Source organism: Scomber japonicus, chromosome 23 (assembly GCF_027409825.1).
Source record: "Scomber japonicus isolate fScoJap1 chromosome 23, fScoJap1.pri, whole genome shotgun sequence".
NCBI lineage: Eukaryota > Metazoa > Chordata > Actinopteri > Scombriformes > Scombridae > Scomber > Scomber japonicus.
Window position 1 is genome coordinate 2,770,709 of NC_070600.1, and position 19,766 is coordinate 2,790,474.

The 19,766-nt window shown below is 38.7% G+C and overlaps 1 protein-coding gene across 1 annotated transcript in view; it reads left to right on the forward strand.

The window, feature by feature from the left end:
* Positions 1–222: 222 nt before the first annotated feature.
* Positions 223–19,766, forward strand: part of lmo3 (LIM domain only 3) — a 41,467-nt gene continuing 21,923 nt past the window's right edge. The window contains exons 1-2 of the mRNA XM_053314089.1: positions 223–256; positions 3,456–3,669. Of these exons, the coding sequence (XP_053170064.1) occupies positions 232–256; positions 3,456–3,669 (239 nt within the window). The 5' untranslated portion in view covers positions 223–231. The remainder of the gene's footprint in view (positions 257–3,455; positions 3,670–19,766) is intronic.

Consider the following 19,766-nt stretch of genomic DNA (forward strand, 5'->3'; position numbering starts at 1 on the left):
AACGTGCTTTCACACGCCGTGTGACGACGGCAGCAGACAGCTCGCTCTAGCTCCTCCGCCTGCGTTTTGTTGGCCGGTTTTCCCCCTTCTTTTCATTCCTCTCTGATCGCCGTGCTGGATTGTTCCCTCTCTAACAAAGCCCGATCCCAGCCTGCTTACAGACAGCTGCTTTCTGGACCAGGCGGCTCCGGGTTGCATGGTGGTGCTTCGGCTACTGAAGCGGGTCAACAAATGCAGAAAAGGGAGAAAAGTTTCGGTAAGGTGCTTTCTTTGCGTTTTGGCTTCTATGAAGAACACGTTTCTTGTGTGTTTAGTATGTTCTGCGTCGACAAGTTACAGCATCTCTCTGCGTCGACGAGTCAGATGTGACCTGCTGCTGCTCTAACCTGATCTGTTTTCTCTCTTGTTCCAATGATAATCTTTCATTAAGACATTAAAGAGAGATCCCCATGTGTTATTGTCAGTGATCACACAGCTGATATGTCCCAGCGTTCATAATGGCTTCATTTTTCGTTATGTGCTTGTGAAAGCTGCATGGCAAATTGAGTCTCTGTGTTAAATCCGTTATTGGCCTTTACCGGCACTCCGCTGCCATGGCAACAGTAATTAAACTGATAGGGTGAAATGTCAGCATCTCGTTGCCGAACAGCTGGGACTGAAATAGCAAGCTTTTCTCTCCTCCATCCCTCCATCATCCTCAGGGCTCAGATGATGATATGTGGCCGGGGACGCGCAGCGGCAGCAGCCTGGAAGCCCACAATGAGAGAGTGGAAATGAGGAAAGGGAGGATACGAGCCAGCGAGCAAATAAAACAGATATCATTAGGGGCTTCGAGCAGCTGTGATTTCCCTTCCTGTATTGAAAATGAAGCTTTTGTTCAGCACTTCCCCCCGGTAATCGGAAGAGCGAAGTGGCCAAATTCCTTCCATGCTTCTCCCTTTTTTCCTCTGAGTTGATTGCTCAGTAAAAGGGGAGTCGAAGCTCTGCCTTCTTTTGGTTTGGTAATGAGTAGCGGGGACTTTGTAGTGTTAAAGAGGCTGGACGGATCAGTGCCGCTGAAGAGGCGCTGCGGAGAGCAGCCGGCCGAGCAGCCGTGCGCCCCGCTCTCTAAATCCAGCCAATTAACAAATCAACAGCCTCAACGCACTGTAACAAATGAGCTGAGCTGCTCACCACACTGCAACCAGTCTGATGCTGTCTCTGCTCATTCTTTATTATCAAAGTTTGTAGAAAACAATGTGTGTCAAGTTAATAACATTTATCTTTATGTCCAGGGGCAAAATTTTCTATTAAATACAAGTGTTTTATTTATGTTTTGAACCTATTTATTACAACTCAGGTGTAGTGCTCTTCACTGTCATTGAGGCTTAGTTTGTTCTGTTTTACCTACTATATGGCATTCTAGGCAGCCACTGGTTTCTATTTGTTTTAGATTACAATTTAAAGCTTAAACCCCACTTGAGGTTAATCATCCATCCTACTGAACATCAGTTTAAAGGAGGTGTTGCATGGTCAGTACAGACTGTGACAGACTGTAATAATATCAGCTGACATGGTTTTGACTGAGACTTACAACAACTTACAAGTTTCTGTAAGTTGTGTGTAGTGAATTAAATGGAAACCACTGGCTATCAGGAAGGTAGGAAAAAAAATATCTGAAAAAGTAAAATACTACAGCATCCCTTTAGTAATGATCTGCAGTCATTATGTTGTCAGTAATAAATGGATGAAAACATTCAGAAACATTTAAAGTGTGCTTCCATATTAAAATGTTACAGTGTGAGAAATATCAGGAATGGAATTTACTCCTTTACATATTTGAAAGAAAATGGTAAAAATAAAGTTTCACTTTTTCAAAATGAGTAAAAGTTCAACTATACCTTAAGAAATATTGAACTGTGTGTGTGTGTGTGTGTGTGTGTGTGTGTGTGTGTGTGTGTGTGTGTGTGTGTGTGTGTGTGTGGTGAATGGGGGACAAAGGGGAGTGGGGGTGTGCCTCTCCTCAGGGAATGGTAGGAGAATACTAATTCCAGCCTGGTGCGAAGCCACATTGTCCCTCCCTCTCACCCCCAGTGGGCCAACAAAGGCTCTCCACAGTCAGCTCAGGCCAAACAATACAGGCGCTGCAAAGCTCTGCGCCTGTAGCCACACCCCTTTAAACACAGAAGAGGTCAACGTAAGAAAAAAGTGTCCGGGGGGGAAAAAAAAGTGAAACTGTGGCTTTGTGTCTGTGTGGGCTGCTTGTTGGTCTCACAACACATACATAGTTGTGCTGTTAGTGTTAGTGTGTGAGCTAGTGTCAGCTGCTGTCAGGTCAGAGCCAGCTGACTACAGTCTACATGCTCTTCGTCTTTGTCACTACTAGAAAAGTATATATTCACACAGATGTTGAATTTGATTTTTACTAAACATTGTTTTGAATTACTCTCTTCAAATGACAATGGAATTACAGCCACGCCTGATGCAGTAAAGCATAGGTCAGGTATTATAGTTCAGGCTAGTATAACATGTGGTGCGTGAATTCAAAGTTAGATATAATCTTTGGTTTTAACACAGACCTTATTTTTTCCCCAGTTTGTACTACACACTGACTGTATACTGTATATAATTGTTGTTTTCACTTAGTATTCAAGAAATATTTTACATTGAGAGGAAATAATCAGTGACATGTCTCATCATCATTTGCAATTTATATTCATGTTTTGCATGTATGAGGAGAGGCTCCATTTCCTTTGTTATTGCATTTTATAACAACACTAAAATAATCTAGTGATGTTTAATCTTTGTACTGAACAGTTTGCTTAATAATGATCTTAAAATGATATAATTGTAATTTTAGTATACTTTCATACAGCAGACTTATTTTTTAGTATACCTAATCTCATTACATTTCATGAAAAGTTTACATGCTGCAAAACCTGCTTATTGAATTAAGACACAGATACATTCTGGCTTAAAAATATTAATGCCAATTAAACTTACAAGTGTTTTCTTTTGTGTGATCTTCCTGAAGCTGTTTCATCACTTCCACATTTGTTATATTTTTGCAGTTCTTTGTGAAGTATACAAAGGAACAACACACTCAAAAACCAAGCAGTCTTTAGGTTGCTAACTGACTTTCTGAGTATAATTTTAATGTTGCACTTTTCCAGTGTACATATAGAAATATTACTGTGTATGAATTGCACCATTGTTGCTTAATCATCAAGTAGCACAATGAAAACAATTTTGTTATCTTCGACATACTAGTGGTCTTCTATCCATCATCATTTCACTTTTATTATTAACTAAACTTTTAAAAATCATCAAATGTTAAAAAGTATTTTAATGGATCACATTCTTTGCTTGATCACATGGATTTTTTTTCATGATTCAGAAAACATGTGCTGTCTCCTCAGTTAGCAGTCTTCTGGTGTTCAATGAGTGCTTGACGCTTCTCTCTGTTCTCCTCCCAGGTATACAAATGCTCTCCGTCCAGCCGGACACCAAGCCAAAAGGCTGTGCCGGCTGCAACCGGAAGATCAAGGACCGCTACCTGCTGAAGGCCCTCGATAAGTACTGGCACGAGGACTGCCTCAAGTGCGCCTGCTGTGACTGCAGGCTGGGCGAGGTGGGCTCCACGCTCTACACCAAAGCCAACCTCATCCTGTGCCGGAGAGACTACCTACGGTAAGAGAGACAGCCAGCATCCTCAGAACGTTTGCATGATGTTAAACAAACACTGATCATGATGCGTAGAGACTGCTTCCAAGTGTTAGCAGTGAAGAGTTTTCTCATCGAAATGAACTCTCACATTTTAGGAATTGAGGTTGAGCTCCCTTTTATTTAGTGGAATGGAGCATAGTCAGATTTTTAGGAACAACAAGGCTCTGCTTGTATTTTGACTCGTGGTCTTGTTTCATGTCCTCAAATTCTGTCACTACCCAGCAATCAGACAGCAGCACATAAGACATTTAAATAGTATATATAAGGGCATGCTATTTCTAGGTTTTTCTTTTTTTTAATTTGTGTAATACTTTGTGATTTCTTTCATATTATTTTCATTTTTTAAATTAGTTTGTCAGTAACTTATTAGTCTTGTGTGACCACATTTCCACAAATTGTGCTTTTGTATTGTACACATTTATCTTCCTCAAACTCTCTAATTAGTTTAAAATCTGGATGGCACTTTTTCTATTTCAGGATAACCACAGATATTTTAAAAAATGAAGAAAGATTTTTAATTGATCATAGCATGTATATAAGTAGAATTTAAGCTTGTCTTGAAAAATCCAGTTTCAAAATACATGAATATACAATTTTGAAGGTGTGAAACATGACCAGTCATCACTGACCTAATCAGTGAGGTCTGTGAGTTACAGCAGCTATGGTCTGACAATAAAATCATAGCTTATAAATAAAAACAAGTCGTTCCTCTTCAAACCATGTCACTATCCTTTCTGGGGTCAAAGGTGAACATCTAGAATGTGAATGATCTAGTCAGTAAAACAAACATTTTACAGCTTCTGACATGAGAGTGGGACATAACTAAACACACAAATAAGAAAAGCTGATGATGATAGCACACTTTGCTCAGGAAGGTGACAGCTGATAGTCAGTGTAGACTGAGACAATGAGATATACATTATCGTCATTCACAGTAGGACTGCTGGTGTTACGCTGGGACTGACACTGTTCATTTATGTATTTTGTTATTTTTGCCTGGAAGTGAGCCTACCTTTTTTATTCTTTTTCTGGGAGTGAAGTTGGAGCTTTATTCACAGGAATCAATTTTACCTTTGCTGGAATAGAGTTGAGTCACCTGTTTATTTGCTAGAATAGAATGTATCACTTTTGGATTAGAAGAAATATAAGTTAATGCCCTTTTTAATAGCAGGGTTCTACTGTCAGATTGGTAAATCTGTAAGGTAAATGTAATATTTTTGTTGCCGTAATCTGCTGATAACTATCAGCAACATCTGACTCATTTCATAAAGCCACTGTTGTCTTTTTGCATCTATAAGAAATTCTTTAGTTGTATATGTTTTGTATGGTCAAAAATTCGTGAGCCATTAAAAACAATTGGTAGAAAAAAATTGGAATAAATTGTGAGATAATTAATCAATTTATTGTGTCTGTTTTTACTGACACCTATTTCAGAAATTCTCAAAGGAATCTTATCTGCTCACTAGCAGATTATTTTCACTCATTTTAAAAGCCCAATATCTTTTAACATGTAATAAGAGGCTGAATGATGATTAATATGGAGATGTTTTTTGTCAGACTGAGGGTACATGTCGTCATTGTTGTGGGGGTCTTACTAAAGCCTGCTGAGAGACAACAGCTGCTGGCAATAAAGCTGTTTACATAAGAAATGAATTAGTAGCTTTTGGAGGCCTAACATGTGTAGTGCTGTATACTTGTGTTTTCAGCTGGAGTGAGCTGTGAGACATCCAGGATTTAATTTCTGAGGGACAAAATGATGAATAACTTTACTGTATTTCAACAAGACATAGTTCATACACTGAATATAATTACCATCATTTTACATTCATTTTTGACTGATTGAAATGTATTCATTTAAAACAAAAAAGGATGACAGGCATCATATGTCATATATTGCTGCTGACACAGGATCATTGTAGATTTTTCTTGCCTACAGTCATCCGTCTGTTCTTAAACAGTTCTTTTGTTTTCCGCTGAGGCCCAGTCATTAATAATGATCATATTAATTACGGGAACATGCCCATATATAATGTGATCCAAATCAGCAATATGTTTTGTTTCTCAACTGATCAGTTTTATTGTTGCTGAAAAAAGTGCAAGTAATCAAAGTGACATTGTCAAAGTGTCTGAGCCTGAAAACAGAGTGTGTGTCCAGGTGGTTGTGGGAAAATCAGTTGGGACATTTTTTATTTCAGAAAGTATATTTACATTTGCTTACTTTATGCATCTATTCAATTTTCACATAGAAACCCTGACTGAAGAGATATTGTGGAAGTAATGCAGGGATGCTGAATCTCAGCTGATAGCATCACAAGCTTCCATGTCCATTATGACACATTGAAAAAATAGTTCCTGATGTGTGTGAGAGGTGAAATGTGAGTTGCTTTGGAACAGAATGTCTACTAAAAAACACATTAGATGAAAAGTAGTAAACAATGAGTTACAGGCTCTGTGTGTATGCTTACTGAGTACTGAAGGAGCCTTGCAGACCTGAGGAAGCAGGGATGATTCACGCACATTTTTTCTTCTGATATTGATATTTCATTACAGTTTTATTAATGTTATCCTACCTAATACAGTTGAGCAGTGTGTGTTTATTGCACATCAAGTATTTCACAGCAGAATACACTGCTTGGACCAATTTTCAGACCTCAGCTGACAACATCATGTTTCTTAAACACATACTGTAACTGAAATAAGAAATAGAGATTGAGTCTCCTGGAGACTTTTATTTTTGTTCAGTTGTTGGAAAACTGAAACTGTGATAACACCTCATAACTCAGCTGTAGAAATTCTTAATTACAGATATTTCAGTTTCTATTGTCAGATAACTGTACAAGCAGAAGGTAGCATTTTGAACACAGCTCATAAATGACACCTTAACTCCTGCATGACCTAATGACCTCATGACCTCATGACCTCATGACCTCACCTGGTAATCAGCTCATTTAATAATAAAAATGAGTGATCACAGATGCTAGGCTAATTGTATTGCTACACAGCACAAGCTTGCATTATCAAAAGGCTGGTATGAAAACTGTGTACAGAAGGCCACAATGTACAGGAAAGTGTTAATGTCCTTAGACTCTAATAGATTTCTGGTACAGAGTTGTTGAAATGTTGATGAACAGAATGCACAGAAACATGTTTACATATCTGATAAACATTTATAGATCTTCACTTTACATCTAGGTGACACCTATAGCCATGCCTCTGAGGTGTTTGTCAATGTGGTGCCAGTGTGCACATGTCCTTGTTGTCCTGGCAGTTGCTGTGCAAAACAAAAACTGTAAATGTCATCAGAGAATCAGTAGATGTGTACATTGTTTGCTCAACACCGATGCATATAGTAGCAGCGAGGCTGGCCCAGCATTTCTGAACAGGCATGAAGGCTAAGAGGGAGACCAATTCCAACATGTTATTCTTTCATCTTCAAAGTTCAAGGTGACTGAATTGATTTGACGCTCGCTATCACGCGAGTGGCCTGCCTGCGAATGCGCCCTGACATCTCCTCACTGCCGGCTAATGAATGGCAAATATAGCAAACCGCAGCACTCCACATCTGATCTGCAGAGCAACAAAGAAAGCCAGGCTCCATCACTGAGGCAATCAATGGCTGCAACATCACAACGCAATACAATTTTACACACACACACACACACACACACACACACACACACAATCCCTCACTCAAAAAGCAACCTCAAATACAGTATATTATTTCTACTTGTGTTTATCTCAGTGTGTCAGCCCAGGTTAGGGACAAGAGAAGCAAAAATAAGGATGACTTCAGATTTGGTCCATTTTTGTGTTCCATTGGCTTTAAAAGTAAATTATTTCTGCCTTCATTATACCCCAACCACCCCCTCCACCCTCTCCACCCCCTTCTCTGAGTCAATCCTAGTCTGTTTAGCAGGGTGGCATGTTATTAGGCCTGACATAACCAGGGTTAATAGAATTCTTCAGGGGTCTAAAACCATGAGTGATGTGATCCCACCAGCAGAGAAATAATAATCCTCTATCGTAACACATGCACACAAAAAAAGAGAGGGGGAAAAAAACAAATACTAGGAGGAAAAAACATAAAGCTTCAGCAGTCCCTGTGTGATCAAACATGATATACAGAGAGGGTTGTGTAACTAAGCCATCCCTTCATAAACCTGTGACTGCAAACATAATTACAGGTATTATCTCCTAGAGCTTGATTTGTGCCTTGTTCTCTCTGAATATGGAGAAATGCAGCAAGAACATTTTTATCAACAAATGATCCCTTTGAAACCAGAGCTTCCATTGAAGATACTGGTAATAGCGCGACGCCACTGTTTATGCTGATGTGTGATTTTCACAGTACTGAGCGATAATGTTTGAAAGCCCAGAGGAGGGAGGAGAGCAGACAGACTGACACATTTAAGTTAAAAAAACGCTGAGAAAATGAAGACTGCGGCACAGCGGCCTGCTGAGTGTCACGGCACACACACACACACACACACACACACACACACCGCTGGCTCCAAGGCCACGATGCAGGCATGAAAAAGCTGTTGGGCATCAGTTAATGGAAAACTGTAAATTCCAGGCATCCATTTTAAAGACAGCACCAGGAGAACACTTATTTATTTATCTATGTATTCATTCATTTTTTAATCCAACTTCAATTTTCCTCTACAGTGGTTTTACTAAGATTGTAAATGCAAGCAAACTCACAGAGCCGTCAACATGGCTGGATTTATTAATGTTTTGGAAAGCTGGCTATCAGTGAGAGATAACCAACATGTAGAGCATGGTTCAGTGTAATAACTTACATTTCTTCCTCCTTCAGAATCAACTTTGTAGTCCACCACCACCTTGTATAACTATGTATGTAAATGTAAATGAAAAATGTATCTTTTTTCATCTCACATTGGGCTTGTGATGCATTGTCAGTTTGTATGTCGGCATGAGGCGTGACTATGACATCAAGTCAAGCTTTATCTCCAGAGACTAGCAGGGAGTGAAGAGAGAAGGGTGAAACTCATCAATTCTTTTCACAATTCTCATTTAGATATATTCTTTCTTATGAACACGTGTCATATCTTGATTTTTTTTTAAAACAGATTGGTGTATAATTGCAAAATAGCAAAGTATAGTTTTCTGAGCTCAGAAACGCAGATTTAAATAAAGTAGTGAAGGCCATGACCCAGACAATGAATCTTCTGCATCATGGGAATATTCATCTCTGGAAATGTCTTCTTTTTTAACATTACTTTATTTATTCTGTGTGTTGATTTATAAGATATAGTAAATTATCATCTTAAATAATATAAGATGCCGTAAATTCACAGCTAGGTCTCTGATTGTAGTGGAGGTGTGGTCCACACAAAAAAACACAACAAAAACAGGCGTTAGAAAAAACAAGAGTGGATAAACTCCAGGTAGACATGAATAATAATTACATTGATGTAACTCCAGTTATATGAGTACATGCATATCCTCTAGTCAATCATCACAGAGAGGACAGTGGGACTGTTTAAATACCAGGATAACAGATAGCAGACCAGGGAACAAGTACATACATAGTACATGCATTTTACCATTTAAATATGAACACTCTTAAGGTGCATTCAAATTGAATATGAGGAGAAAATCTGCTTTGTATTCATGTTGTGCAAATTTGACAACTCTAATTTTCGTGGAGTGTGTGTTTATTTTGCCATACCAGTAGCGAGCTGCATAGAGTGACGCTGCAGCTACCATGAAACATCATCTGTTTTCAGACTAAGTGTGAAGTTAGATTCATGACTGAACACCACTCACACTCTCATCTCTGAGGCCCTGCTCTTCCATCAGTGGTTGTGGCCATCTTCAATGTATTTGTTACCCAATTTCAGATTTTTGACGGTAAGAAACAAACCTTGTAGACACATTTAAAGCACCACATATACCTAATACAGTTGGTGGCATGAGTAGAATGATAACATTACAAAAGCAGAATAGTCAGAGTCTAAAAACTAACTATTTTGAAGTAGACTGAGCATATGGAAGCACAGCAGAACATATCATGATTGGAATCATTGCTATCATTGACATGAATCCAAACTGACGTAACCACTGTGAAAAACTAAACTACAAACTCTTTCCAGCATCATTTCAGGCCTCACAAAGGACACAAAGAAAAGAGCTAAAGAGTGGGCATGTCAGACTGAATAATGAAGTGGTGATTAAATGGACAATCAGTGTGAGTATCAGGCTAAACACATATCATAGTTCCACCCAAATTACACATTGAGCGGACTGGTCTGCAGCTCGGTCAGTTATTATTAAAGCAGCCATGGATTGCAAACAGCACTAAGAAAGCCTGTGATTTGAGAGTAACCACTGCAACATCCCACTCACTTCACAATAGATGTGCTCCTGGGACATTTGCAGGAAGGTGTGTGTAGTTTGTCATCAGCTCTCTCCTCCCTGAGGCTGAAAGATTTGGGCCATCTCCTCTTCCTTTAATGACTAGCGCAGATGTTCAGCTGTTCTTCCAGCTAACACTGAAGGGCACAAGGACATCTTTAGCTAGGCTGCTGGTCAATGACACCATGGCTTACTTTTCAGCAGGTACTCTAGCTGGAGTGTAGGGTCTGTGTCTTTTAGCCAACACCTCACTCCTTACTGTGGAACATTTCTAAAGTATTTTGTTGTGTCACAATTTTTGTTATGGTCTGTACCTTTTATTCACGGAGATGGGAAATGAGGATGTGGAGCTACTCAGCATGGATATTCATGCATGCATGGGGCCCACATGGGTTGAACCTGTTCAAATTAACATGAGAAGAAATGATCTCATCTTGCATGTTGCAAATTTGATGAAATGCATGAATGACACCTAGAAACATTTTCTGATCGGACACCCATCAGCAGTAATCAGCAGGATGACATCACTTTGTCAGCACTTTCTAAAACTGTTACAAATCAATGTTGAAGAATATGTATCAACAACACTATTGTTAAGGTCTGGCTAGATTTATGGACCTTTGTCACCATGGCTACAATAATTACCATGTGGTTAAGGTTAGCTTTGTCTTGGTTTTTAAAAACCAATGTGGACTCTCAGTTGGAAACAGAAAATGAACAATGATCAGATGTTGAGCACCCATATATCCCTGCCTAACTGCTCACCATGCATTTTTCATCATCAAAAAAAATCTGACTCTGTATTATTATACAGTTTATAATCATTGCATTGAATGCCATGTAGCAACCACTCAAAATACATAGTTCTCAAGGAAATAAATGTAATCAAATTTTGATATTAAAATCTGAAAAAGAATTGAATGGAAACAAGAATCATAAATATTTGTTTCTGAAAATCAAGAAGAACTGATCCATTTTGTGTCTTCCTCACTCTTGTTTAACAGCTGTAAGGTCAACTTCAGCAAGTGTGCAACATCAAAGATAGTGTTTCTTTCTTTCTCTGCCATGACTGCACCTGTGCTGTAATTGATTTTTTTTCTTCTTTATTGGAGGAGAAAGGGGAGGGTTGTGTTTTTTTGAAGGATGTGGTTCTCTAAAAGGTTACAGTGCCTGCTGCGCCAGTGAATGCCACCAGCATCCTTGTGCCTTGCAACATTTTTGTATTCCTTTGCTGTGACAGCAGCAGAATGGAGCTCTATCAATGGCTGCAGTTTAAATCTAAAACAGATCAACCCACAGTCCGTGCAAAGTAAGAATAAATATGTGTTCTGAGTTTGACATACCACAGAAAAGTGTGTTGTTAACCACTCTGCCAAATTTGAATGATTAAAATAATCACCAAATATATGAAATTAGGCTTCAAAGTTGTGTAAAACTTTTTTCTGCTGCCAAATGCTGTGGGAGTGCCCACCGAGTTCACTGAAACCCCGCCCCCTACCAAGTGTCACCTGTCAATCAAATGGCGCTTTTCCACTACACAGTTCCAGCACGACTCGACTCGGCTCGACTCAACTCGTTTTTTTTTGCGTTTCCACTAGAGATAGTACCTGGTACCTGGTACTTTTTTAGTACCTGCTCTGCTGAGGTACCAAGCGAGCCGAGCCGATACTAAATGTGACGTCAACAGACTGCCGACCACTGATCGGTCAGAAGAGTTGTCAATGGAAGAGTCTTGAGCTGTCCCACACAAGAATCAAACCATTTTTAAATACCAACAACAGCGTTACAGCCATACGGCTCAATTTTCTTGCTTTGTGTGTGACATAAAGCCACATACAGCAGCAAGTACACCATTGCTTTCATGTCCCCCGTTGTTTACGTGTTTGAGTCGCGTATAAAACAAAGTCACAGCAGTATCGCGGAGCCGTGCTATGACGACCCCGCCCACGTTGAGTAGGTACCTTTTTGTAATGGAAAAGGTTGTTCCTGGAACCGTGTTGAGTCGAGTCGAGCCGAGTAGTGCTGGAACTTTGTTGTGGAAAAGCGCCATAAGTCACCACCTCTACCAGAAACATGGACTCTGTGTCTGAGAGCTTTCTGCTGCTAACTCAGCTGCTGGGTCGGCGACTAGGTCAGCTGGTAGCTCAGCGGCTAACTCGGCGGCTAACTCAGCTAACCGGCTAACTGGCTAACTGTAGACTGTAGTAGTAGTAGTATCGCCACTGTGCGATTTTCAGACCTGCCCACTAAATCCTGAACACAGAAATGTTGAAACACAGTTTGTGAAGCCTAGCTCCACAATTCAAATCTAAATGGTTGAAATGCTTTTTACACCTTTTTTAGAAATACATTTATGACCTATTTAATGTGTTTAGAAGAAAATGTCTGAATTCACTTTACACTGTCTTTAAGCTCATCTGCTCACTTGATTTCAGTACATCAATCAGGAATGTTAAGTTACAAAAAAAAAAAAAAAACACGATAAAGTTAAGTTTAAAATCTGGAATGAGTAGGCCTTCATCTCTAACTCAAGATGAAATCATTTTTGAGACTTCCAAAAGAAGTAGCCTTCAATTTGTTGAATCCTTTGAGCACTTGAGGGGGAGAATTTGTCTGGAATGCATCGTTTTATTCAGACCCCAGATTGAATCCTGTCTCTGCTGCTTGTTATTACAATAGAGCACTCAGCATGCACAAAGGGCCTCTCCTGCTCAAGCTTTTAATGGGACTTCTAGGTGGAGAATGCAGCACTCAGTCTGTAAGCCTCGCCACTTTACCTTCTTATTCCTTCATCTTTCTCAAACACCCACATAAACACACACACACAAACACACACGCACACACACACGGACACACAGACCATACCTCTCCATCTCCTTCTTAGTCCCAGCCCTCTTGGCCTTCTTTGATGCTGCTAATCAGGCTCTCCATCACTTTAGAGGGGCCATAGATGATTACCTGATTCTAATTACATGCAAGGGGGGAAACATTTGTTTGATGTCTATTGTGTGTATCTCTTTCTGGCCTCTTATAGCTGCATGTGCTACACACACACACATATACGCACAACCTTCTCCTCCACCCACCTCACCCTCCATCCCGCTCTCCCCCCTGGAGACCCCTCTGTATGAGCCCAGACATACACGCAGCAGCCTCAGCGCTACAAGGTGAACTATTCCCTGGCACGTGTTATTATTAATAACTGCCAGAGAGAGGGGTCACCCAAGACAACTCCTTGAAAAGAACCCCGGGCGAGGCAAGTAGACTGCAGCTGGGTGTGTTGTAAAACAATACACCCCCCCTTCCCCCTGAGGACGTGCTGCTTAAAGCAAGAATAATGCATGGGGGAGAGAGGGGAGAGCCGCGCAACTACATTTCTTGGCTGTGAAAAATTAAGATCTCACCACCTGGCACTTTTAAGCATACCTTTACTATTGAAGTGAAGGTATTAGAATATGAATAGGTCGGGGGCTATAACTTTCAACACCCTTTTTTCTCTGTCTTTTCTCCGCACCCCTGCGCTGTCGTTAAACTTCTGATGGCAGTGTTAAATTCAGACGGCTAGGTGAGCACAGAGTCACTGGGAGGAGCCGACATGAAAATGGGAGAAATGCTAATCACCAGTCAAATTATTGGACATCTCTAGTTAGTGGAATTCATGGTGGTTTTATAGATGTTTTAGTAGTGCAGCACAACAGTGTAGTCTCAGTAAAAATACAGTAGTTGAAATGAAGGTTTGGTTTACATGTCTCCACTTATTAGGGCTGGGTGATTATGACAAAAATCAAAATCACGGTTAATTGAACTTTTAATCTCGATTAATGAACAATTATCTCCACCCTTGATGAACAATGATGTGTTTTCACAGTTTCTTTAGTTTAGTATTTTCCACTGCTGCCCTCACACATGAGGATCTTTAGGGAGTGGAAGTAATGATGTTTTAAGGTGTGCTGCTGTGGTTAATGTCTAGTTTACTTGATTAGAACTATGTAAAGATCATGTTTGGGTTCAAATGATCACTGGAGACAAGTTTTAAATTCCTTACAGATATGCAACCTTTACTGTCATGGCAACAGTGAACACCACCATTAATTGACATGAGCAAGATTAAGTCGATTACAGTTTCTAAATGTCGGTTTCCATTATTTTTTGATTAATTGCCCTGCCCTACCACTTACCATACAGTAGATGCCAACAAGGATTTGTTTTTTTAAGTATTTTGCACACTGAAATTGCTTTACAGCATCGCTCACATATCTTAATCATACATTTTCTCCTAAATATTTCTTTTGACCAGACAAAATATATGACGACTGTATCTTCCCTCTAATCTTTTCATAAGGTTTCTTTAGGCCTCAGTTTGTATGCATCACAAATCCTGCTTTAACATCCTTGACACCATGGCACAATTCACCTGTCTAGTCTGTCCAAATGAAATTGGTTATGGTGGGGTCAAAGTTCACAGAGTGCTCTATGTTATGATTTGATCTCATCTGTGCTGAGGAAAAGGATGGACAATCTTCCCCATGCAGCTATCACAACTGTAGCTATGTATTTTCATGCCTCAGTGTTAAGGCCTAAAATTGCTGCATGACTTTCTGTTGTTTGTTTTGGGGGTTTGAAGGGAACTGATGTGTCCTGCTGCAGTAACTCCTACACAATCAGTACAAGGAGTCTGATGGGTCAGGCTATTAAAGTGAAAGGGATGATGGAAGATTGTCTGAGTAAAACTCCTGCATTGTTTATTCTGTTAACTATTACATTCCTGTGAATCCCAGTTGATCCTCCCTTCAAAATATTTTTGGGCTGTATTTTTTTTACCACTGATATACAGCTTGGCATCTGTCCAGAGGAATGATGCAACCACTTACTGCAGGTAATGGATGAACAGTGCTGATTCTTTTTTTCACATATGATTTCACTTTAGGGGTTTTTAGTTTAGGAAAAGTGAAGGAAAGTTCAGATGGTCATTTACAGCTGTCAGTTCTACACTGTGCATGGCATAAGTTTCACAAAAGTTTGACTTGTCACTAAAACATAGTTTGTAAAATATTTTTATCGTTGTAAATATTTCTTTGTGTTTACCTCTGAGAGGATGTGCTCCCCTCCAGATGAGTATATACATTATATATTATACATTGATGTGAAACATCTGTGCAGGAATCTGTAATTGAAAAGATTGATTGAAAAAATGGCAAAGTGAATTATTTGGGCATTGACAATACAGTTACTAGAATATTATATTAGCATTAGACTTATATCAGAATGTAAGAATATTATAAGTATTCAGTCATTTATTTATTTATTTTCACGTTTTTCAGTAATTTAAGGTTTAGAGTTTGTTTGGTTTTTTTACTCCCAATTCACACTATTATATTATCCAACCCTGTACCTGATGTCTCACCTGACTTTGCCTCTGATGTTATTTGTGAATCCTTCAAAAAAAAAACATCTACATGTATGCCTACTAAGAATAGAAATGTGTCATTAGAGACTTATTCATGTTTTGTAAAACAAGATCTGAATTTCTTTTTAAAAGGAAAAGGGAATATAGAATGTACAATAATTAGTCTAAAGTTGAAAGTGATGCACTTTGTGAATAACAGTTATTAGCAGACAAGGGCAGAACTGTTGTCATACATGCTTCTGATTATGAGTCAGAGATTAGGAGACTATTAAATGATGACAGTTTTTATTTAAAACTAATGAGTTCATGGTATGAGATTGACTCCAGTTAGTGACACATGATGCACATAGACACATAGTGAGAGTCTATGCCTGTCTATTTATCACTAATCTGTCTTGAATACTTCTAAACCCATCTTCTCAGTTTTACAGTTAAAGTATAGTTTTATTGATGATATAGTCATGATTGTTGGTTGTATCAATAATATTCATTAATGTAATGAAAGTGTTTTCAGGGAATGCATCAGTTGCTGCACAGACTTACAGATAGCAATACTACTTTAAGAGGCAACAGTTATCACCAGTGAGCTCTCTTCTAGAATTAACAGCAGACAATTCCATCATATTTGTATGCAATGATCACACATCGTAACACAAACACACCATGAATCTAACAAATAGGCTTTGATTATTACAAGAGTGAATAAACACATCAAAAAATTTGATTAATTTTGGAAATAAGTGATGATATTTTTATTTTATTATTTGAATCATACTTGTATGTCTACTTTAATGTTTTAACTTTCCTTGTGATAAGGATATGTTGACACATTCATTTTATTAGATGATTATGATGTATGTCATTCATCATTTTGTTCTATCCTTATTTCCATCTTGTGGGTATTTGCATCAGGAAGGCTGTATTTGGACAAACCTTTGCATAATAAATTGAAAGTGAGCTTTGATTAATGTGCTGGCACTCCTTGCATTCCAGTTTGATTCTTCTTCTTATTAAATCCAGCACCTATCCCAGTGAAGTTTTCTTGCTAGGCGCACAAAGACTCTGTTTAAAGTCTAACTATCTGAAAATGGATGGTCATTTGAATTTGAATGTTCAAATGTTTTGTCACATTGTCATGCCATATTTTATTATGCTTTTGTGGATAACATGCTCATTCTAACACATCTTCATAGCTTCCATAGAAGACAATGAGCAGTCTGGATTTAAATAATCCATTGATACACTTTAGACAAGCCTTTAAACATATCTCCTGTCAATAAACTTGAGGATAGACAGCAGCAGCATCTCTGTTTTCTGCCCTTTAATCAGAAAACATTATTATTGTGAGTACTCTTTCTAGAATTGAATGTGTGAGGTCACACATGAATTATCCCACAAGTCATTATCACAAACTTCAGTTTGGACTCTCCTGCTGTTGAGTGTAAGCAGAAGGTGAGGTGATGGTGATTACTCAGAGGTGAACAGACAGCTTGCACTAGCTGAGCTTGGTGTTTACTGGAATGGTTCAGCAATAGAATGGGCTGTGTTTGTGCAGCCTTAACTTTGTGCCAGTTGTTGTTCTTGTATTGATTTCTCACAGCCACATATTCCCCAAATACTAAGATCAGACATCTTAAGCAGAGGTGTCATAAGGATCACATATTTTCACTCACCATCCAACTACAGCAATTAGTATGATAATGGCAATGTCACACATCAGTGTCAAGGCAAATCTAACTTCAAATGTTTTTATTATCATTATTGTGTACTTTATATGAAGTAAAGTAAAGTGTTCAGGGAGAGGGGAGAGGGGGAAGGGATGGGTAAGATAAGTCACATTCTACTTTTTGTTTTTGTTTTGTTTTATGTTTTTTTCTCAGCTAGACTACGTGAAGGAAAAGTATTGTTAAGGCTGAGTGCAATTTTAGAAGTGGTGCAAAGTCAATTCAAAGACACAAGTGAATGTGAAAAGATGAAAATTCCTCCTGGGCATTGAAAATAAGGCGAAAATGATCTGAAAATGTATCTGTTGTTGGAGTAAAAAAACTTATTCCAAGACTTTACACTCCACAATGTACTCTTTGCATATGTTGGGATATATTAATGCAATTTTACACATTCATCACCAGCAGTTGATTCACCAAAGCCCTTCAGTCTGACAAAACTAGAAAATAATACTCAAATTGGAATCTATCAGTAGAGTGTCATTGAATCTATAGATCTTTCATGACAATTTCTAAACTAATGTATTTCAGTTGTAAATATATTTGGTGCCTACACCACTTATTTTCCTGTCAGTTGGAACTTGGAAACCCTTACACATCACAGTTAAATAATAATGATATTTTATGATGTGACAACGCTGTGGTCCATGTACACAAATGTCCAGATTAAATTGAATGAGGGTTTTCATTGACTGGGTTGAATATAGAAGCACATTGTTGTCCTACACCTTTACTTTCTGTAGAAACAGGAAAATTACTTTCAGTTTGGGCCACTACCTCTTAAAATAGCCTTCTATCAATCATTATAATGTAGGCCAAGTTTAAGTTTACACATGGGCGACACAGTGTACAATCCACTCAAAACTTTCTCCTGCAATCTCTCTTTATCCATCTCTATCTGTCGCTCAACACAATTAATTGTAATTTGCTATGCGTCTATGTGTACCTGCAACCTTGGCAAGGAATATAGCTTCCCCTTGATCTACTGTGTCTTAGATTGTATCTCATTTGTACATCACTTTGAATAAAAGCGTCTGCAAAATGAATAAATGTAAATGTAAAAGTGAGCCCACTGCTGTATCCAGAGATACTAGAAGTGTGCTCCTCCTGTATGGCCCTGAGAGCTGGCTGATACACAGCCTCAGCTCTGTGTTTCATCAGTGGGCTTATCTAATTCACTGTCCCAAACATATCAACCAGGGTAATGAAAAATTCATTGAGTCAGTTACTTTGTGCAATTGAACACATCCATCATCTCCTGATACTTTGTAATATTGTAAATCATGTGACTGTCCCAGTCATGAACCCCCTCTGACCAGGCAGACCTCTTTGTAATGAATATTGACTTGTATTGCGTTAAATTCATCCAAGCAAACCAAACCTTTTAAATGGTTGAAACCCACCACGCCCCACTTTGGTCATGGGCACCAAAGTGTCAGCATTAAATTTCTTTCAGGGTTTTCGTTTAATTTTCAAATGTGTAGAAGCTGATGTTGGTAACTCCATTACCTGCTGACTGGACTCAGGCTAAATTTAACTTTCCTCCATAGTGGTAGCTCATGTGGATTTCTCTGCTCATCCCAACTATTTGATATCCTCTCTCCTTCCAGATTAACCTTTATGGCCCTAATAAATGGTCTATATTCACATCAAAGGGATGAGAAGATGGCGCTATGCCTTATGGGAAAGAGAGCATGGGCCTGCTGAAAGAGCCTGAGCCCAGCTGTCCCTCTCACTGAACAGTAATCGTGCCTGTCCACTTCGAAATTATGCTCTTCTTTGTCTTTTTAATTAAACTCAAGTGCAGTTTGGAGGCTGTTTGACCTTTGCTGGCCCCTCTTTATAGGGAGTGCTGCAGGTCATTTCCATGCATATATTAATATCCCTTTTCCTCTTAGGCAAGGCTTTACAGATTAAGGAGAGGTTTTGGTCTCGAGTATTGACCATTTTTAATCTGCTATGCGGGAAGTTCTTTGATAGAGAAAAAGCGAAATATTTAAGGCTTTAGTTAAAATTGTTAAGAGAAAGTGTACTTTAAGATATTGTGCTTTGTCTGTAGCTACAATTAACACTCGTAATAATTTTCTCCTTAAATATCCTCCATGAGAAATAAAAATCCTCACATTTTGGTAATTTCAAACATACTGTATTTGCTTGTTTCAAAATGACATTCATGGTGCATTGTGTCATGCTTATATGTGTTTCAGTCCAACATGTTGTTGCACTATTGCATCAAAAGGACATTTTCTAGATTGTTTGCACATTGTTTGAACAACCAAAAAATAGGTCATTTTATTGTGACTTCCAAAATAAATATGACTAGAAAAAAAAGATGATGTGAGTATTGCCACTGTTATAGTTTAAGACAGCCCTAACCCTAACTACTTAGGTAAGGTTTAGGGAAAGATCATCATTATTTTGTCCAATCATTCACCCAATTCTCCAACGTTTAACCTTTGCTTCTGAGAGACAGCAGTTATTATGTACCAAGGCTATTATTTTACTGTTGTAGCCAGGACAATACTGAGGTCATGAATCTAAATCCCCTC